Source organism: Phacochoerus africanus, chromosome X, assembly GCF_016906955.1.
Source record: "Phacochoerus africanus isolate WHEZ1 chromosome X, ROS_Pafr_v1, whole genome shotgun sequence".
Lineage (NCBI taxonomy): Eukaryota > Metazoa > Chordata > Mammalia > Artiodactyla > Suidae > Phacochoerus > Phacochoerus africanus.
In genome coordinates this window covers 105417778-105437912 of record NC_062560.1, presented here as the reverse complement: position 1 = coordinate 105437912, position 20135 = coordinate 105417778, and the positions used below count along the sequence as shown (strand labels likewise).

The 20135-nt window shown below is 39.8% G+C and overlaps 1 protein-coding gene across 12 annotated transcripts in view; it reads left to right on the top strand.

Annotated features, from left to right (window-relative positions):
* The first annotated feature begins 1240 nt into the window (after positions 1–1240).
* THOC2 (THO complex subunit 2) overlaps positions 1241–20135 on the top strand; it is a 114455-nt gene continuing 95560 nt past the window's right edge. For all 12 annotated transcript variants that reach the window (XR_007132760.1, XR_007132761.1, XR_007132762.1 and 9 more), the window contains exons 1-2: positions 1241–1340; positions 19987–20045. Coding sequence is in view for 8 of the 12 variants with exons in the window: in XM_047763940.1 (XP_047619896.1) it covers positions 1270–1340; positions 19987–20045 (130 nt within the window). In the remaining 4 variants the exon portion in view is untranslated. The remainder of the gene's footprint in view (positions 1341–19986; positions 20046–20135) is intronic.

Genomic DNA, 20135 nt, shown 5'->3' with positions numbered 1-20135 from the left:
AACAAGGACTTTCACATAACCACATACAAGTATTAAACTCAAGAAATTAACACCGACACAATATTATTACTTAAACTACAGATATTCAAATTTGGTCAGTTGTCCCAAGAATGCCGTTTTTAGAGTAATATATATATATATATATATACACACATATATATATATATATACACACATATATATATACATATATATATATATATATTTTTTTTTTTTTCTGGCCGGGAACCTGTTATTCTGTTGTTTTCATTAATCTGGAAGAGTTCCTCAACCTGTCTTTATCTTTAGTAACCTTGATGATTCTGAAGAGTGCAAGCCAGTAATTTTGCAGACCATCCCTTAATATGGGCTTGTCTGATGTTCCCTCATGATTAAATTCAGGTTATGCGAATTTTGGCATGATGAATACTACAAAATTGGTTAGTGTTTTTCTCAGCATGTCATCAAGAGGCATAAGACGCCCATTTGTCTAATATCGAGGGATGCTTATTTTCATCAGTTAGGAGGGTGTCCACCATGTTTTCCGACCGTAAAGATTCTATTTCGCTCATTGAAATAATAAGTATCTTGTCGGGAGACACTTGGAGAGTATGAGATATAAACAAGTTGTTTCTCTTGGTACTTGCGCCCCCTAGTTTTGCCTAAGGTTACAATGACAGCGGCCGACAGTAGGGTGTCAGCGCTGGTGGCTGCAAGTGTTTCCCAGGGCCGATTTCTCACTTCCTCATTAGATTATACCCCCCGTATTAACAAAATGCCTGGCTCACAGCAATCGGCTGCTTCTTCCCTGATTAATTTCTTTGATATTAGCTGTTAGCAGAATGTATTGTAGTTGATGCCCTTATGTTTGTCTTCCCGACAGACTGTGAGCTCGTTGAGGGTAGGCATCGTGGCCTTTTCTCTATCCCCAGTGTCTAGCACATACTAGGTGCTTTAAAAACACGAGTTTGAATTAGTGGCCTGGAGTAGACACTACGGAAGAAGATAAGGGCTACGAGTTGGCCTGGGGATGGCATTTTTCCTGTTCTAAAGGGAAGAGGGGCATGGGTTGAAGAGGGCGCGGCCAGCGTAGTCATTCTGCGACGGGACCCACGGGTCCGGCCACCTGGTTGGCGGCAGGGCCTCGGGCTTCCGCAGGGTGGGGTGGAAAGCAGGGCGGGAAATCGAAAACCGAACTCGCGGCTCCCGGCATTCCCCGTGGGCGGTGCTCCCCTTTGACCCCTCGCTCGCGTGCTACACATCCGGGCCTCTGCTACTAGTGAGGGGAAGATGGCGGCCGCAACTGTGGTGGTTCCTGTAGAGTGGATAAAGAACTGGGAGAAATCAGGGAGAGGCGAATTGTGAGTGTCCGGGCTGGAGGCGGGCACACGGCCGGGCCGGGCTCGGGCGTCAACCGTGCTCTCACATTTGGGGGGACGTTGCGGGGGGAGGGGGATGTGTCCCCTCCCCCATCCGGGCGGCGGGTGTGGATGGTTGGCTAGGAGTTTCGAACTCGGGGAGGAGAAGTGCTGGTAACCACCACCGACCTCCTGCTTTCCCCGGCTTCCCCGAAAGCCTCGCTGCCCGCCGTAGCTTGTCTTTCTTTAGCCTCTTAGCAGAACTCCCGTTTTGTCCCTACGGGTCCCCGCGCTCTCGCTCCGTCTCTTTTTGTCCCCCCTCTACGCTTGAGCTCACTTGGCTTCTTTCTCTTTACGGCACCGCGCCGTGGGGTGTGTGGGGGGGTGGGTTCGGACTTTATATCTCTCTGTGTCCCATTTCTTTACTCTGCACCCGTTCGACTCCGCAGTTTGGAGCCCGGCGCCGCCTCTGCCCGAAGTCCGAACCGTCCCGGACTCCCTCCCCTCCTCGCCGCCCGCCGCCGCGAAGCCCGGGGCGTCGGGAAGAGCCCCACTTGGGACCTCTCGTCCTCCCGGGGAGCGGTCTCTTGGACTGTCCCGGCCTCGCGCGGCGCGCCGCTGGCCGTGGGAGAAGTGTAGCAAGGATTGCCGCTTCCTCCGAAGACCTACCGGCATTTCTTTGCTCCTTCTTTTCACCTTAGAGCCATTTCGGGTTGGAATCAACTTTCGTCATTAAATGTTTCCTAAACCCCATTTAGTCCCGGGACTGCAAGTAATTTTGGCAACTCTCCAAGGTTCCCGTTTACCTAGAATAACGCGTTTCCTTTAGTCATAAAACTTGGGTGGTTTTTTTTTTTCCTTTCAGTAATACAGAAAACAGTAATTTGCCATACCCGCGGTTTCCTCGCCCCAAATGTCAGCTCTGTCTCGAAGAGAAAATTCGTTTAAGCGGCGAAACAAACCCCGGATTTAAATAACTTATTTAAATAAATAACTTATTGCGAATTTCTTTCTCCGAATAGTTCTATTAGGTAAAGCTCAGCCCTGTATGGGATTAACTACTGTTAGCCATTTTTACCGTCGTCGCGGGGCCCTCCGCCCCCTCCTAGTCAGTTTACGGTTGCTGGTTCGAAAGATACGGATCTTGGGAACTTCGTTACTTGGAACGAAACGCGGGGAACGCGTTGCCAGAACTCGCGCCTGTAGTAGCGCCAGCCTATATGGCCCTCCCCACCCCGCTTCTGCACTCGCGCTGCTTCGCGTAGTCTTAGTGTGAGCGCTAGACTTGGATTGCCAGGCTAAGCGGCAGTCTTAGCCACTTAACTAGCTGAGTGACCTTGGATAAGTTCCTTAACCACTTTGACGTTTCCCCTTGAGTAAATTGGGAATAATAAGTACTCAGAGGATTGTTGTGAAGACTAAATGATGCCTGTGAAGCACTTGGCTTATAGTAAGTGCTCAAGTGATCGCTGTTAAAAGTAATATTATTCGAATCTTTAGATATTTAAACTTCTCTGGACAGCTCTTGCACTTAAAATCTGTTAACACTCAGGTTAGCAATTAATTAGTCTCTGACTCTTTCATGTATACTCTTGTACTCTAACGCATTGAGAGACCCTTGAAGAGTGAGGACCGTGTCTCACATTTCTTTTGGTTCAACCCTCCTGTCCCCGATCTCCCCCCACCCCTCGCAGCTTTCTAGCATATGCTTAGAGAGTTTATTGGTTTATTAACTGATAGAGAAGTGTGCAGGGAAGGCAGGATGGGAAGTTACCAAACTAAACCATCATTTTCATCTATATTGGATTTAGGATACCCAACAGGATAAATCAGTTCATTGTTATTTTGTTTACTTTTAAAGCCAACTTAATTATTTAGGGACTGTCATCTTTGTGGGTTGCTCAGCTTCCTCCTTCCAACTGTTTTGGACAGTTTTACTATTACTCCCACCTTAGAATGAGTGGTATTAGGGCTAGAAGGTGAAATTCTGCTTGGCTTCTGCCTGGCACTGGTTGGAGAAAGTGATGTAGGAGGTCGAAGTGCCTAGTCAAAATGGAATTTTGGATTCACTTTATGTACATTTACATGACACATGCTTCCTACCATAATTGTGTTTGAAGAGCTGCTTTAAAACTTATTAGGATTTACATATATGTAGTTCTTGCATGGCTTGTGGAATGTAGTTTCAATTATAGTATATCCAGATCAGTATAGTCAGTTCTATAACCATATTGTGTTACATGAAGAGAGTTTAAAATTGTTAGTTGTGTGACATAATGAAATATTTTAAACACATCACCATCCAGTACTTGTTTTCCTTTATATCTCTTTTCCAAACTCTTTCAAAACTTAGTTGCATGTCGTCTAACTTTGGAGTTTTTGTATATTGCTAAAGATAAGAACATTTTCATAAGAACAAATGGTGTAAATATAATACAAAAAATACTTTGAAAAACAGCTTCTTAAAATATAAAGCAGCAACTAGAACTGTTAAAAACAAAGGTAATGTGCCACAAAATTATTAGTGAATCCATTTATAGATTTTTGCTTTTAAGGTGTGACCAATATTTATGTCTTGGATGGATTTTTCTTTTTTAATGAGATAAATTAGCAGATGAGCTTTAACTTGGCTGAAAGTTACCTTTTTTAAAAGAGAGTTAAAATGCATGATATATTTCATGAGGTCATTAGTTCACTCGTCTGTCACTTATCAGTATAAGAATACACTTGGAGTTACAGTCAACTTCAACATCATAGTGTTAAAGCCACATATGAGCTGTATAGGACATTTTATAACTATCAGAAAAGGTAAATTCTTAATTGTGCCTCATGAAAGTAACTGTCTATTAAGATGGAAAGTTTTGGCTTTGAAGACAAAATTTCGTTAGGTAATTACGGAGAAAAGAAAAACTATATTTTGTCTGTCTGGATGGTCCATCGCATACCTAGCTAACCTGTTGTTTCCAAAGATACTGATTATGTTTTTAATGACAAATTATAGGACTCTTAAAATGATCTTTTCTGAGAGATAGCAAAAGGACAAAGGAGGACTACCAAAACATAATTAAGTATCCTTTCCAGTAACTCTTAGATCTACTCTTCAGAACTTCACATCTTCATGCACACTCTTTGAAATTCTTTGACATATGCAAGATAGGGATTTAATCACTTTAATTTTGGAATTAGAACTTTAGTTTCTTCATGACTTCATATTAGCATAGGACGTGCCATGATTAAGCTCATAAACTTGCATGCACTGGTAGATCCAGGGGAGAATTTTGGACGTAGTAGAAATTATGAACACAGTGAGCTCAGCATTTCTTTGTGTCACAAGCAACCTTAATGGAAGATTTATATTTCAAGCTGCTTCTTTTTTTTTTTTTTGCCTTTTCTAGGGCCGCACCTGCGGCATATGGAGGTTCCCAGGCTAGGGATCTAATCGGAGCTGTAGCCGGGGGCATACACCAGAGCCACAGCAATGCGGGATCCGAGCCGCGTCTGTGACTTACACCACAGTTCACCGCAATACCAGATCCTTAACCCACTAAGAGAGGCCAGGGATTTAACCCACTAAGAGAGGCCAGGGATTGAACCCACAACCTCGTGGTTCCTAGTCAGATTGTTAACCACTGAGCCAGGACGGGAACTCCCTGTTTCAAGCTCTTAATCTGAAGATGTTAGCCTTATGTCAATACTTAGTTGAATTTTGAAATAGTTTGTTGAATATTATTTATTTATCTCTTTGAAGAACTTAATTCTTTTTCTTTTTAAAATTTATATGTTGATTAGAAATTTTAACTTGGTTTTCTTATTAATTTTAGTTATAATAAAGTTTTAAAATTTAGTTGCCAAGTGTTTTGGTTGCCCTTTTTTCTTCTGCTGATACTAGCCGATTTGACATATTCCAGAATTTAGGGAAGTACATCTGGATGTTCATTAAATGTTATCTGACATGAATTTTTTGGAGGGAAGTAGGAGGGAGTTTATGGCAAATAATCATTCTAACAAGTTTTAGTTTTGGTAGTTAAGTCTTTTTTTTTTTCCTTCAAAAGCTGCTCTAAGTTCAGCTGAAGCTTTATCTGAAACTGTTTCTTCATGTTTTAGTTTTCATTTGGTGTTTGTTTTCTCATCTTGACCTGTGCTGACAAGTTCAGTTAAGTCTTCGTCTGTTTCCCTGGTAAGAGAAATGCATTTTTTCAGAAAATGTAACAATATCAGGAGATTTTTCAGGCTACTGCTTTATTAGAAAAATTAAATTATTCTTTAAGGTAGAATGCTATTAATGTACTTGTGTGCAGGAACTTCTTTTTTTAACATTTCCTGTTTGCTTTCCTTTTCATAAGTGCATATTGCCGTTTTCATAAATACATGTTTTCAAGGTAAAACTATGTGTCCCAATATTCATTTTTGTGGGTTGTATCTCTCTTCCATCAATGATGTTGGTGGTAGCCCTAAGACATTTTATTTAGTTTAAGTTCACAGATCTTTGACAGAAAATAGATTCCTTGTTCTCAGGGATCTAATAGCATCTCCACAATAGCACTAAACTGTTATAAAAGTGGGAAAAAAAATGGTAAACTCAATTATTTGGAGGTTATTAAGGGACTAAAATAATCATACAGATTTGTATTGAGGCAGAATATTTGATTATTTTTAAAGCCACATTAAAATGGGCAACTGTTGGAGGTAGTTTTGGTTTTATCCCTTTATGATTTAGGATAGAGAACGAAAACTATTAACAGGTGTAGTAAGATATGCAGCATTCAGAAACAGAATTGTTTCTTTTCATTTTTTGTCTTTTTGTTCTTTTTAGGGCCTCACTGGCGGCACATGGAGGTTCCCAGGGGTCTAATCAGAGCTGTTGCTGCTGGCCTATGCCGGAGCCACAGCAATGCCAGATCTGAGCCGTGTCTGCGACCTACACCACAGCTCACGGCAATGTCGGATCCTTAACCCACTGAGCCAAGTCAGGGATCGAACCTGCAACCTCATGGTTCTTAGTCGGATTCGTTTCTGCTGTGCCATGATGGGAACTCCTAAGAATTGTTTCTTTAAGAATGCTTATTACTTAGAAGAGCTCAGACAAATCTGATTGGGGGAATATTCTTACTGATTGCCTTTAGTTTCCACCTACAACTAAGGAAAAAGTGTTTTTATACTAGGGAAATAAAGGTATCTGTTATACCAGTAAGTTACCTTATTGTAATAACCCATCAGTGATTTCTTACACAGTTTGAGCAAATCTTTGATATGCTAATTAGTAGTTCATGATGACATTATCATCTGCATCCTAATGAATGTTTGTGGTCTTTTGACTGACATCATGGAATTATGTTTCAATTATTTCTTAAAATTATGTAACAATGAGTCTACCATTAGATTAAGTAGGATTTGGAACACTGACATCCCCTCTCCCCACTGGAAGGATTAGAGCAATAGACATCTGCATTAAGCTTATTAAAACAAATAGAAAATGAAGCTGTTGAAAATGTGAATAAGCAAACAAATTCACCATAAGAAGGAATATTTGACCTTGCTTTTAGTAACCTGGGTACAAAGGGACTTGATTCCCTTGCATTCTTTCAAAAATGCAATATTTCCTGCTACTACATTCTAAAGGGAAATGCACCTTTGGGGACAATGAGAACCACAAGGGGGAATTGTTTAGTACTTTATACCTAATATTGAAGCAGTCTTAAGGCACCTTTATATATATATAAAAATTTTTTTTTTCTTTTTCCTTTTATGGTCACACCTGCAGCATATGGAGGTTCCTGGGCTAGGGGTTGAATTGGAGCTGCAGCTACCGGCCTACGCCACAGCCACAGCAACACCAGATCCAAGGTGCATATGTGACCTACAACACACCTTAGGGCAACACCAGATCCTTAACCACTGAACCACAATGGGAACTCCCACCTTATATATTTACTATTAACAAAAAAGGAGCTAGATGTCAGACATTTTAAGGTTATATTCTCTCTCTTTTTTTTTTAATGTCTTTTTAGGGCCGCACCCATAGCGTATGGAAGTTCTTGGGGTAGGGGTGGAATCAGAATTGCAGCTGCTGGCTTGTGTCACAGTCACAGCAACAGGGGATCCACGGCAGCTCATAGCAATACCAGATCCTTAACCCACTGAGCGAGGCCAGGGATTGAACCTGCATCTTCATGGATATTATTCGGGTTTATTTTGTTTTGTTGTGTTTGTCTTTTTTTTTGTTTGTTTGTTGTTGTTGTTGTTGTTGCTATTTCTTGGGCCACTCCCGCGGCATATGGAGGTTCCCAGGCTAGGGGTTGAATCGGAGCTGTAGCCACCAGCCTACGCCAGAGCCATAGCAACGCGGGATCCGAGCCGAGTCTGCAACCTACACCACAGCTCACGGCAACGCCGGATCGTTAACCCACTGAGCAAGGGCAGGGACCGAACTCACAACTTCATGGTTCCTAGTCGGATTCATTAACCACTGCGCCACGACGGGAACTCCTCCGTGTTTGTCTTTTTAGGGCTGCACCTGTGGCATATGGAAGTTCCCAGGCTAGGGGTCAAATTGGAGCTGTAGCTCCTGGCCTGTACCACAGGCACAGCAACATGGGGTCTAAGCCAGGCTTGTCACCTACACCACAGCTCACAGCAATGCTGAATCTCCGACTCACTGAATGAGGCCAAGGATCAAAGCCGCATCCTCATGGATACTGGTTGGATTCACTGCCACGCCCCAATGGGAACTCCTAAGTTAACCATTTTACTTATTTATTTGGCTGCACCTGAAGCATGCAGAAGTTCCCAGGCCAGGAATTAAACTTTCACCACAGCAGTGACAACACTGGATCCTTAACCACTAGGCTACCAGGGAACTCCCTCTTTTTCGTTCTTGTAATAGGAGTTAGTTAAAAACTAATAACTAAATGTGGAGTTCCTGCTGTGGCACAGTGGGTTAAGAATCTGTGTTGCTGCAGCTGTGGCTTGAATTCATTCCCTGTCCCAGGAACTTCCATATGCTGCAGGTGTGGCCATAAACAAAAACTAATAACTAAATGAGATTTTCAAGCTATGAAGTTTAATTTAGTAATTGATCTCCATTGGCAAGGCATTTTTATTCTTTCTTGAAAATAATATTTTTTTTTCTTGCTCTTTAGAGCCACACTTGAGGCATATGGAAGTTCCCAGGCTAGGGGTCGAATTGGAGCTACAGTTGCCGTCTACGCTGTAGCCACAGCAATGCAGGATCCGAGCCATGTCTTCGACCTACACCACAGCTCATGGCAATGCTGGATCTCCAACCCATTGAACGAGATCAGGGATCAAACCCGCATTCTCATGGATACTAGTTGGATTTGTTTCTGCTGCACTGCAGCAGGAATTCTTAAAATAATATTTCTTTTCTTTTCTTTCTTTTTTTTTTTTTTTGCTTTTTAGGGCCACACCTGCAGCATATGGAGGTTCCCAGGCTAGGGGTCTAATCAGAGCCTAGCTGCTGGCCTATGCCACAGCCACAGCAACGCCAGATCCGAGCTGTGTCTGTGACCTACACCACAGCTCACAGCAGTGCTGGGTCCATAACCCACTGATTGAGGCCAGAGATCGAACTTGCAACCTCATAGTTTCTAGTCAGATTGTTTCCGCTACACCATGACAGGAACTCCTAAAATAATATTTCTAACCTTCCCTTTTAAAATTTTTTATTCATATTTTTGTCTGTGCCTGGAGCATGCCAAAGTTCCCAGACTAGGGATTGAACTTGTGCCACAGCAATAACCAGAGCTGCATTAGTGAAAGTACTGAATCCTTAACCCATTGAGCCACCGGGGGACGCCGAGGCATTTTTGTCTTTTGGTTTTGAAAATAATCTTGCAAGACCTACAAGTGAATTGTTGATAAGGAAAAGTTTATTGACCCTTACTCTGTTTATCCTGATGATGGAGTCTTGAAATAATCAAAAGGCAGAGGTGAACTGCAAGGACATGCATAATCTGCAAAGTAGATAATTTCTCTTATGGATGATTGTAGTATGGCATCATATTTCACTTTAGGTGTGATTATGTAAGCATATTCTATAAGTCTTAAAGTTATTTGTTTTATTGACTTTGGAAGGAGGATTGCTAGACATAAAAAGAGTAAGAAATATATGCATTCATTGGTTCTCTTTCGTTTTGTGCAACTTTAAGAATTTTTTTTCTAAATTGTGAAATTAAAATAATACAGAAAAGTATGAAAAATCTAAATGTAGAATTTAAAGAATCACTGTAAGATGCACACCGATGTCACTTTATACCCAGGTCAGGACAACATAATCCCCCTTCCTGATTGCATCCTGTTTACCTCCCCCATGGTAACTGACATTTATGGCTTTCTCTTCCTTATTATTTACAGTTTTGCTATCCAAACAAGTTGAAGTTTGTTCTTCTTGAGCTTCATATGCACGGAATCATAGAGGATGTATTGTATATGGCTGCTTTTGCTCAACGTTATGTCTTTAGGATTCATTCATGCTTTTGCAAGTATTTGCAGTTCTTTGATTTTTCATACTTAAAAGATGCTCCATTGTATGACTATTCCACAATTAATTTCTTATGCTACTGATAAACAATTTTGTTGTTTTGAGTTTTTGGCTATTACTAACAGTGTCAATGGAAACATTCTTAGACAAGTATCTCGGTGTGCACAAGTATAGGATATATACTGAACTGTAGAGTTGCTGGGTTCTAGATTGTGATTAACTTCAGCTCTACTAGATACTGCCAAACTATTTCAAAATATACTCCCACCAACAGTGTATGAGAATTCACCTTCATATCCTGGCTAACATTTAATATTGTCAGACTATAACTTTTTTGTCAATGTGATATGTGTCTAATGATAGTTTTTATTGGGGCTTGTATTTTTATAGGCACTTGGCCAATTTAAAAAATTGAAGAATAGTTGATTTACAGTATTATATTAGTTTCATGTGTACAGCATAGTGATTTAGTATTTTTGCAGCTTATACTCCATTATAGGATATTACAAGATAATTGCTATTATTCCCTGCACTATACAGCATATCCTTGTTGCTTATCTATTTTATACATATTATTTTGTATCTGTTAATCCCATACCCGTAGTTTGTCCCTCTCCTTATGGTAACCACAAGTTCGTTTTCTATATCTGTGAGTCCGTTTCTGTTTTGCATATGTGTTCATTTGTAGCATAGGCGTCTTTTTATGTATTAATTGGTCATTTGGATTTCTGGTTTATTTTGAAAGGCCTCTTTATATCTTTTCCCCATTTTTCTATTAGATTGTTTACATTTCTTTCATTGATTTGTAGGAGTTCTTTCTGAAGTCTGTATTTGTGCCCTTTGTGGGTTACACTGTATGTGTGGTAAATATCTTTTGTTATTTTTAGGCTTGCGTTTCCACTCTTAGAATGGTGACTTGTAATGAGTAGAAGTTATTCATTTTAATGTAGTCAAATTTATCAGTCTTTTAGTTTCTGATTAGTACTTTTTTGTGATTACTACTTTTTCTCCATTCTAAGGTTAATGAACTTATCCTGTGATTTCCTGGAAACATTATTTTGCTTTTCATTTTTAAGTCTTACCTAACTAGAGTTGAGTTTTATGTGAAGGAGGGGTTGCAGTATATTGTGGTTGGTGTATGGGAAGGAAGTCCAGTCTCATATAGGTGAGTCGTTGGCAAATGGAGAATTTTAATAGTCTTTTCAGATAATTGTAGATATTCTTCTTTGATATCATGTCAGAATTTGTGAAGTGGTAGTTTCTTAATGGTTTGTTGTAATGCCAAATCCAAAACCACATCAGTGAACTTTTTGTACTTTGTTCAATTGAAATCCATTTGTCTCTCTTTTACTTGGAATCTATCTTTTTATCTATGCATTATTTTGCAACATCATGCATTGGTCCTTTGGAAAATATTGGTTCACTGAGTGATGTAGCACTTCCAAATATTGACACACATTGTATAATATCAAGAAACACATTCTTTAGTGTCAGCACTGAACCAATCAGGAAAATTTTTATGAATTGGGAACTAACCAAGTCCATGGTGGCAGATAAAAATTTTCCACAATTCTAATTTTTGTTTGAGACCTTACATTTTATCATTGGCAACAAATACCCGTTGTTTTCCTTGAAGTAGCTGGCTTCTTTGGTCCATTTTTGAGAAAATGCCTGCCAAAGACCCAAATCTGAATAACCATAGTTTGTCAGTTCTTTCAAGTAAAAATGTTGTTCTGTGAAAAAGCAGCTAGTTCAGCTTATAGTTCAAATAATTGCATAATGATTTTCCTGGAGACAACCATGTTATTTTGGAGTGTAACAGAAATGCTTTATGTATGCTTTTCAATTTGTCATATAGAATATTAAAATTTACACATTCCAAAAAAAGGCATGTTCTCAGGGCTCGGGAATTTAATAAAATTAATAATTTTTACTGCTTCATTAAGGACATTTTCTTTGTTGTAGGTAAAACATGCAACATTATATAAATCTTAACAAAATTTTTTTTTCTCTTTTTGCCGCCCCTGCGGCATATGGAACTTTCTGGGCCAGGAATCAAACCTGAGCTGCAGCTGCTGCCCATGCCACATCTGCAGCAATGTTGGATCCTTAACCTACTGCACCAGGCCAGGGGTTGAACTGGTGCCTCCACGGAGACAAAGTGGGATCATTAATTAACCCACTATGCCAGGTGGGAACTCACCTTAACAAAATTTTAGGTGGACATACAGTATTGTTAATGAAAAGCACCATGTAGTACAACAGGTTTCTAGATTTGTTTTTTTGTCTTTTTTTTTTTTTTTTTAAAAGGGCATATGGAAGTTCGTAGCTAAGGGTTAAATTGGAGCTGCAGCTGCTGGTCTACACCACAGCCACAGCAACACGAGATCTGAGCCTCATCTGCAACGTATACCACAGTTCACATCAATGCTAGATCCTTAACCTACTGAGCAAGGGCAGAGATAGAAACCGCATCCTCATGGATACTAGTTGGATTTGTTAACTGCTGAGCCACGATGGGAACTCCTGAAGTTTTATCTTTATTTTTATTTCTTCTAGGGCTGCACTCGTGGCATATGGAGGTTTCCAGGCTAGGGGTCGAATTCTAGCTGTAGCTGCTGGCCTACACCACAGCCACAGCAACGCCAGATCTGAACTGTGTCTGTGACCTACACCCCAGCTCATGGCAGCATCAGATCCTTAACCCACTGAACAAGGCCAGGGATCAAACCCGCATCCTCATGGATACTAGTCAGTTTGTTAATTGCTGAGCCACAGCGGACACTCTTATTTCTAGATTTTTTTCATCTTGCATGACTGAAGTTTTATACCCATTGAACAGCAAGTTCCCATTTCTCTTTCCCCCAGTCCCTGGAAACCACCAAAGTTCTGCTTTTTGCTTCTATGAGTTTGACTACTTTAGATACATCATATAAGTGGAATTGTGCAGTATTTATTGTTCTGCGACTGACTTATTTCATATGGTGTACTGTCTTCAGGGCTTAGCCATTTTGAGCTGAAATCTTCAGGATTTCTTTGTGACTGAGTAATGTTCCATTGTATGTATACACCATGTTACATCTGTCAACGGCCTTTTAGGTTGTTTCTATCTCTTGGCTAGAATATGGGAGTGCAAATAACCACTTTGATATCCTGATTTTAACTCTTATGAGTAAATACCTGGAAGTGGGAGTGCTAGATTGTATGGCAGTTCTATTTTTGGTCTTTTTTTTTTTTTTTTTGCTGTTTTTTGGGCCGCTCCCACGGCATATGGAGGTTCCCAGGCTAGGGGTCTAATCCGAGCTGTAGCCACCGGCCTATGCCAGAGCCACAGCAACGTGGGATCCGAGCCACGTCTGTGACCTACACCACAGCTCACGGCAACGCCGGATCCTTAACCCACTGAGCAAGGCCAGGGATCGAACCTGCAACCTCATGGTTCCTAGTCGGATTCGTTAACCATCTATTTTTAATATTTTGAAGAACTTACATACTGTTTGCTGTTTTATGTTCCCACCAACAGTGCATGAGGCTTCCAGTTTCTTTACATCGTCCCCATCACTTTTTTTTTTGGGGTGTTTTTGCCTTTTTCTAGGGCCACTTCCTCGGCATATGGAGATTCCCAGGCTAGGGGTCTAATCGGAGCTGTAGCCACTGGCCTACACCACAGCCACAGCAATGTGGGATCCGAGCTGCGTCTGCGGCCTACATCACAGCTCACAACAACGCCGTATCCTTAACCCTCTGAGCAAGGCCAGGAATTGAACCTGCAACCTCATGGTTCCTAGTCGGATTCGTTAACCACTGAGCCACAACGGGAACTCTTATCACTTATTTTCTGTTATTTTTTTAAAAGAATTTCTTTTTTTTTTTTTTTTTACAGGTATTTTAGGTTCACAGAAAGATTGATAGGAAGGTACAGAAATTTCCCCTTTATCCCCTGCCCCCACACACGCATAGCTTCTCCCATTATCATCATTCCCCACTAGAGTGGTAATTTGTGACAATTAATGATCCTACATTGACACATCATCATCCTCTCAAATCCACAGTTTATTTTCAGCTTCACTCTTGGTATTGTACATTCTTTGGTTTTGGACAAATGTATAATGACATGCATCCATCATTATAGTATCAAACAGTTTTTTCACTGCCCTAAAAATCCTCTGTGCTCTGCCTATTCATCCCTCCTACCCCTAACCCTTGGCAACCGTTGAACATTTTACTGTTTTCATGCTTTTGCCGTTTCCAGAATGTCATATAGTTGGAATCATACAGTACACAGTGTTTTCAGATTGGCTTCTTTTACTTAGTAATATGCATTTAAGGTTTCTCCGTGTCTTTTCATGGCTTGATAGCTCATTTCTGTTCACACAATATTCTCTTGTGTGAATATACCAGCTTGTTTATCCATTTACCTATTAAAGGACATCCTGGTTTCTTCCAAGTTTTAACAATTATGAATAAAGTTGCTATAAACATCCATGTGCAGGTTTTTGTGTGGACATAAGTTTTCACCTCCTTTGGGTAAATATCAAGGAGTGAGATTGCTGGATTATAAGATAATAGTATCTTATAATACTTTAATACAGTTTGGTGTAAGAAACCACCAAACTGTTCTAAGGTGGCTGTACCATTTTTCATTTCCACCAGTGACGGAGAGTTCTATTGCACTACATCCTCACCAGCGTTTGGTGTTGGCCATGTTCCAGATTTTGGCCATTTTAATAGGTGTGTATTGGTATCTTGTTGTTTTAATTTCCATTTCCCTGATGATATATGATCTAGAGCATCTTTTCTTATGTTTATTTGTTATCTGTATATCCTCTTTGATGAGGTGCCATGATGAGGTCTTTGCTCTTTTGAGTTGGGTTGTTTGTTTTATTGAGTTTTAAGAGATATTCATGTATTTTGAATAATAGTCCTTTATCATATGTCATTTCTGTTTTTTTGTTAGGATTTTTTCAATAATGCCCATCCTTACAAGTTTGTGTTTTTGATTTGCATCTCTCTGATGATAAGTGATATTTTAGCATCTTCTCATACACTTATTGGCCGTTTGTATGTCTTTGGAAAAATGTTCAAAGTCTTTGCTCATTTTTTAATCAAATTGCTTTTTTGCTATTCAGTTGTAGATATTGCTTATATATTTTGGATATTAATATCTTATATGCATGCTTTGCAAGCATTTTCTACCATTCTGTTGGTTGTCTTTTCATTCCGTTCATTGTTTCTTTGCGGTATATATAATTTTTAGTTTGATGTCCCACTTGTCTGTTTTTGCTTTTGGTGTCATCCAAGAAATCATTGCTAAGACCAATGTTATGAAGCTTTCCCCCATCTAAGTCTTTATTCTTTCTTTTTTTAATTCTTTTTTTTTTGTCTGCCCCTATGGCATGCAGTAGTTCCCAGGCCACAGCAGTAACCAGGGCACAGCAGTGACAACACTGGGTCCTTAACCTGCTGAGCCACCAAGGAACTCCTCATATACCTCTAATTCTTTGTTGTTGTCGTTGTTATTAATGCTTACAATATAATGTTTATTAGTAAATTTGAAAGTTCTTTGATACAAAACATACCAAATGTAGTAATTTTACATTACCCCTTACATTGCTGCACTCACCTGAAGCTAAAGAAAGTACTTAACATTTTTCAAAATTTGAATAAATTGATCTTCGATGTGCTTAGAAAGTGATATGAATTTACATATCTTTAGAAAGATTGTATATTCTGTAACTAATTGGTGGCTTCAGTGAGGATCTTTAATGTAAAATATCTTTATTATTTTTATTTTATATTTATAGTTTTTTATTTCATGAGTTTCTAACAAAATTTCCATAACTGAAAAAAATCATTACTTGCACTTTCTTTTTTATTATTTTTCAAGAATTCAAGGTACTTTAAAGCTTGCCAAACCCTCTAATTCTTTAGGATCAGTTTCTAGAGACTCATTTTGTTCCTTTATTGGGCCATTTTACCTATTTCTTTATGTTCCTTGTAATTTTGTGTTGGTATCCTTGCATGTGAAAAAACACTTTTTTCCCAGTCTTTATGGACTGCTCTAGCACTGGGAAAGCACTTGGCTGTAGATTCTGGAAGTCTCTCAAATCTTTTCTCTGGTGTAGATTCCATATTAGAGGGATTCTCCAGTTTCTTTTTTTTTCTTGGGTTGCTCCCGTGGCATATGGAGGTTCCCAGGCTAGGGGTCTAGTTGGAGCTGTAGCTGCCAGCCTATGCCAGAGCCACAACAACACGCCATCCGAGCCGCGTCTGCAGCCTACACCACAGCTCACGGCAACGCCAGATCATCAACCCACGGAGCAAGGGCAGGGATCGAACCCGCAACCTCATGGTTCCTAGTCAGATTCGTTAACCACTGTGCCATGACGGGGACTCCTAGTTTCTTTTTTTTCTAGAAGCTTGCAGTATCTTGCATTCTCTGGTGTCCATCCCTTGTACCGGATACCATCAGGCTAGACAGAAATGAGTCCCTTAGGCAGCCCCCATGCCTCCCAAACTGGAATATTGGACATGTGCTTTAGTCTTTTCTTTCTCCCCTAAGGGAGAGATTGCCAAGCTGCTGATCTCCCTCCACCTCCTCCTCAGCTCCCAGTCAGAATGTTAGATGTATAGTCCAGTCTTCTCTTTGCCTCCTCAGGGAGAATTTGGGAACTGAGAATTTCCTTCCAATTGTGTGGTGCTGTGCCAGGAGGAGGGACTATGGTGAGAGTGTCATGAATTTCCTGGGAGCTTTGATGCAGCTGGTTTTAGTGCATTCCTGTGGTGCAAGAGCCTTTTAACTGGTTTCCGAATTTCTCATAAAGAGAATTGGTATGTGTATTGTTGAATTGTGTTTCTATGGGAGGAAGGAAGCCCTGGGGGTTCCTCATTTGCCATCTTGCTGGTGTCACTCCCATCAAGGACATTCTTAAGTGAAACTAGCTTTTGTGAATGGTCATGAAAAATATAACTGAAGCAGTTTGGTAACATTTTACATGAGGCTGGGTTTATTCTCTTTCTCTCTTTCTTTTTAGACCCACCCATGCGGCATTTGGAAGTTCCCAGGCTAGGGGTTGAATTGGAGCTGCAGCTGCCAACCTACACCACAGCCACAGCAGTGCAGGATCTGAGCCATATCTGCAACCTACACTGCAGCTCATGGCAACTTCAGATCCTTAAACCACTGAGCGAGGCCAGGGATCGAGCCCACATCCTCATAGATACTAGTTGGGTTCGTTACTGCTGAGCCACAACCGGAACTCCATTTTCTTTGATTTCTTGATTGTGAAGAAGGAGCATGACAGTTTGGTGCTACTACTTTGATATATGTTAAGGCGCCAGCAGTCTTACCTTCCTTTGTTTTTGAACTATTAGTGTAAATGTTGATATACCAGAAGGGAAATGAAGTCTTAGTATTTTTTTTTTGTCTTTTGTCTTTTTTTTTTGTTGTTGTTGTTGCTATTTCTTGGGCCGCTCCCGCGGCATATGGAGGTTCCCAGGCTAGGGGTTGAATTGGAGCTGTAGCCACCAGCCTACGCCAGAGCCACAGCAACGCGGGATCCGAGCCGCGTCTGCAACCTACACCACAGCTCACAGCAACGCCGGATCGTTAACCCGCTGAGCAAGGGCAGGGACCGAACCTGCAACCTCATGGTTCCTAGTCGGATTCATTAACCACTGCGCCACGACGGGAACTCCTGAAGTCTTAGTATTATTACAAATATAGTTTTGACCTTGCAGAACTCTAGAAAGTGTCTTGAGGGGTCAGGGGTTTGTGACCCACACTATCAAAATTGTTACTGTATCAAATTTAACACTTTTTTTCTTATTCCTAATTTTTAAAAGTCTTTTTAAAATTGTTAGAGTTCCTGTCACGGCTCAGTGGAAATGATTCTGACTAGTATCTATGAGGATGCAGGTTCGATCCCTGGCCTCACTCAGTGGGTTAAGGATCCCGCATTGCTGTGAGCTGTGGTGTAGGTCGAAGATTTGGCTCAGATCTGGTGTCGCTGTGGCTTAGGCCGGCAGCTGCAGCTCCAATTTGGCCCCTAGCCTGGGAACTTCTATATGCTTAGAGTGCGGCCCTAAAAAGACAAAAAAAATTTCTTTAATTTAAAAAGTAATAATAATAATGTCTTGTGGTATTTAAACGTGTATAGTAGTAAATACAGATAGATATATAAATGGAAAAATACCAAAATACATCAAGACAAACATGGGTTTATCCCAAATACACAAAATTGGTTCAAATTAACTTACATTAAACCGCTTTTAAAAATCACACCATAGTTCAATAGATGCATAAAAGGCATTTGACGAAATTCAACACTTATTCACTATTTTATTTTATTTGTCTTTTTAGGACCGCACCCATGGCGTATGGAAGTTCTCAGGCTAGAGGTAGAATCCACTAGCCACAGAACTCTAAGACATTATTATTTTTATTTAGTTAATATTAAATTAGAATTACCTATGTACTTAGCAGTTTTCCCCCTCATCTTTTCTTGCTGCAACTCTATCTGGAATCTTTTTTTATCTCACTTAAATAATGCCCTTAAGCATTTCTTTTAGTGTGTTAATTCACTTTTTATTTGTCTGAAGTTCAGTCCTTGTTTTGTCTTTTCTTGGAACTTTGTTTTTGGGGTATAGAATTTTAGGTTGGCAGATACTTTGTTTTAGCACCTTGAATGTATCTGTCAGCTATCAACTGTTCTTGTTGAGGAGTCAGGAATATAATACTGCCTTTCTCCCCTCAGGTGCTTAAATGATTTTGTCTTTGGTTTTCTGTGGCTTTACTATGATGTGCCCAGATATGGATTTCACTTCAGTTCTGGAAAACTGAATTCTTGGCTATTATTTATTTCTTCAGATACTGTTTTTGACCATGTTCTCAGTCTTCTTTCTGGAATTCCAATTAAGCATACCTCTTTTCATTGTATCCTATATAGGTAGCTATCTTTTGCTGTATTTAAGTTAATGAAGAATTGAACATACAAGTATTTAAAAAATTTTTAAAACATATTTCAAATTTTTGTTTTTAAACTTTATTATTGGAAAAAATTCAGAGGAGAAATTAGATATAATACCCCCCGTGAAATCACCAACCAGTTTCAATATTTATCAACTGCTGGCCAATCTTGTTTCATCTATAACCCTACCCATTTTTCCATTCTGTTGAAGTAAATACAATTTAATCTGTATATATCTCAGCATCTCTCTTTTAAAGAGTTTTAAAATATTCTAATTGACTCATAAATGTTGATTTAAAATTTTTTTTTTGAAATAGATTCCAAGTAAGGATCTGTGCATTGTGGTCATTATACCGCTTAAGCCTTTTTTACCTTGGGGATCCCCCACCATCTTATGTTTTTCCTTGTGAAATATTTGTGGAGACTGGGCCATTGTCCTGTAGAGTTTCCCACAGTTTGAATTTAAGTGTCCGTTACTGTCTCCATAGTGCTATCCACTGTCCACACCCCCCCACCCCTGCCCCATAAAGACAGCTTCCTATGTGGTGGTGTATTCTTTCTTCAGGATCAGGGAGCACATATATGATTGTCTCTTGTGTCGTGAACAGCCAGTGATGGATGCCTAGATCCCTTAATTTATTAAAAGGGATCTTAAAATGGTGATGTTCTAATTCTGTCATTCCTTCCTTTGTTAGCTGAAATACTTAAAGAGGTATTGCTGCTACTTTTTTTTTTTGTTTGCTCCGTGCCATATGAAGTTCCCAGGCCAGGGATCAGATCTGAGCCACAGCTGAAGCAATGCCAGATCCTTTAATGCACTGTTCCAGGCCAGGGATTGAACCTGCGTCTTGGCCCTGCAGAGGCACTGCTGGTCCTGAGGCACCACAGCAGGGAGTCCCAGAGGCATTTCTTATCAACTATTGGTTCATATACAGAAGGCACAATAAATGCTTGATTTTCATTCTTTTATTTACTAGTTTTCAAAATAATGAATTGATTCACTAGAATCCTCCAGTTCTGACCAATTTTAGGTTTTTAGGTTTGTTTTATTTAAATTATAAATAAATGGATTTAAAAATAGCCAATACATTTCCAAATATTTTTAGTTGATATAATTTGCTCTACAGGGATTATCTTTGTTAGGATTAGAAATTAATACAGATTATTTGTTTTATTCTAGTTTGCATTTATGCCGGATCCTCAGTGAAAATAAAAGCCATGATAGTTCCACTTATAGAGGTAAGACCTTTAAAAGTATAATAGCTATTATTTTTGGCTTGGTCAAAATTAGTAAATGCCCCATTTTCCATTAAACTTTATGAATAAAAA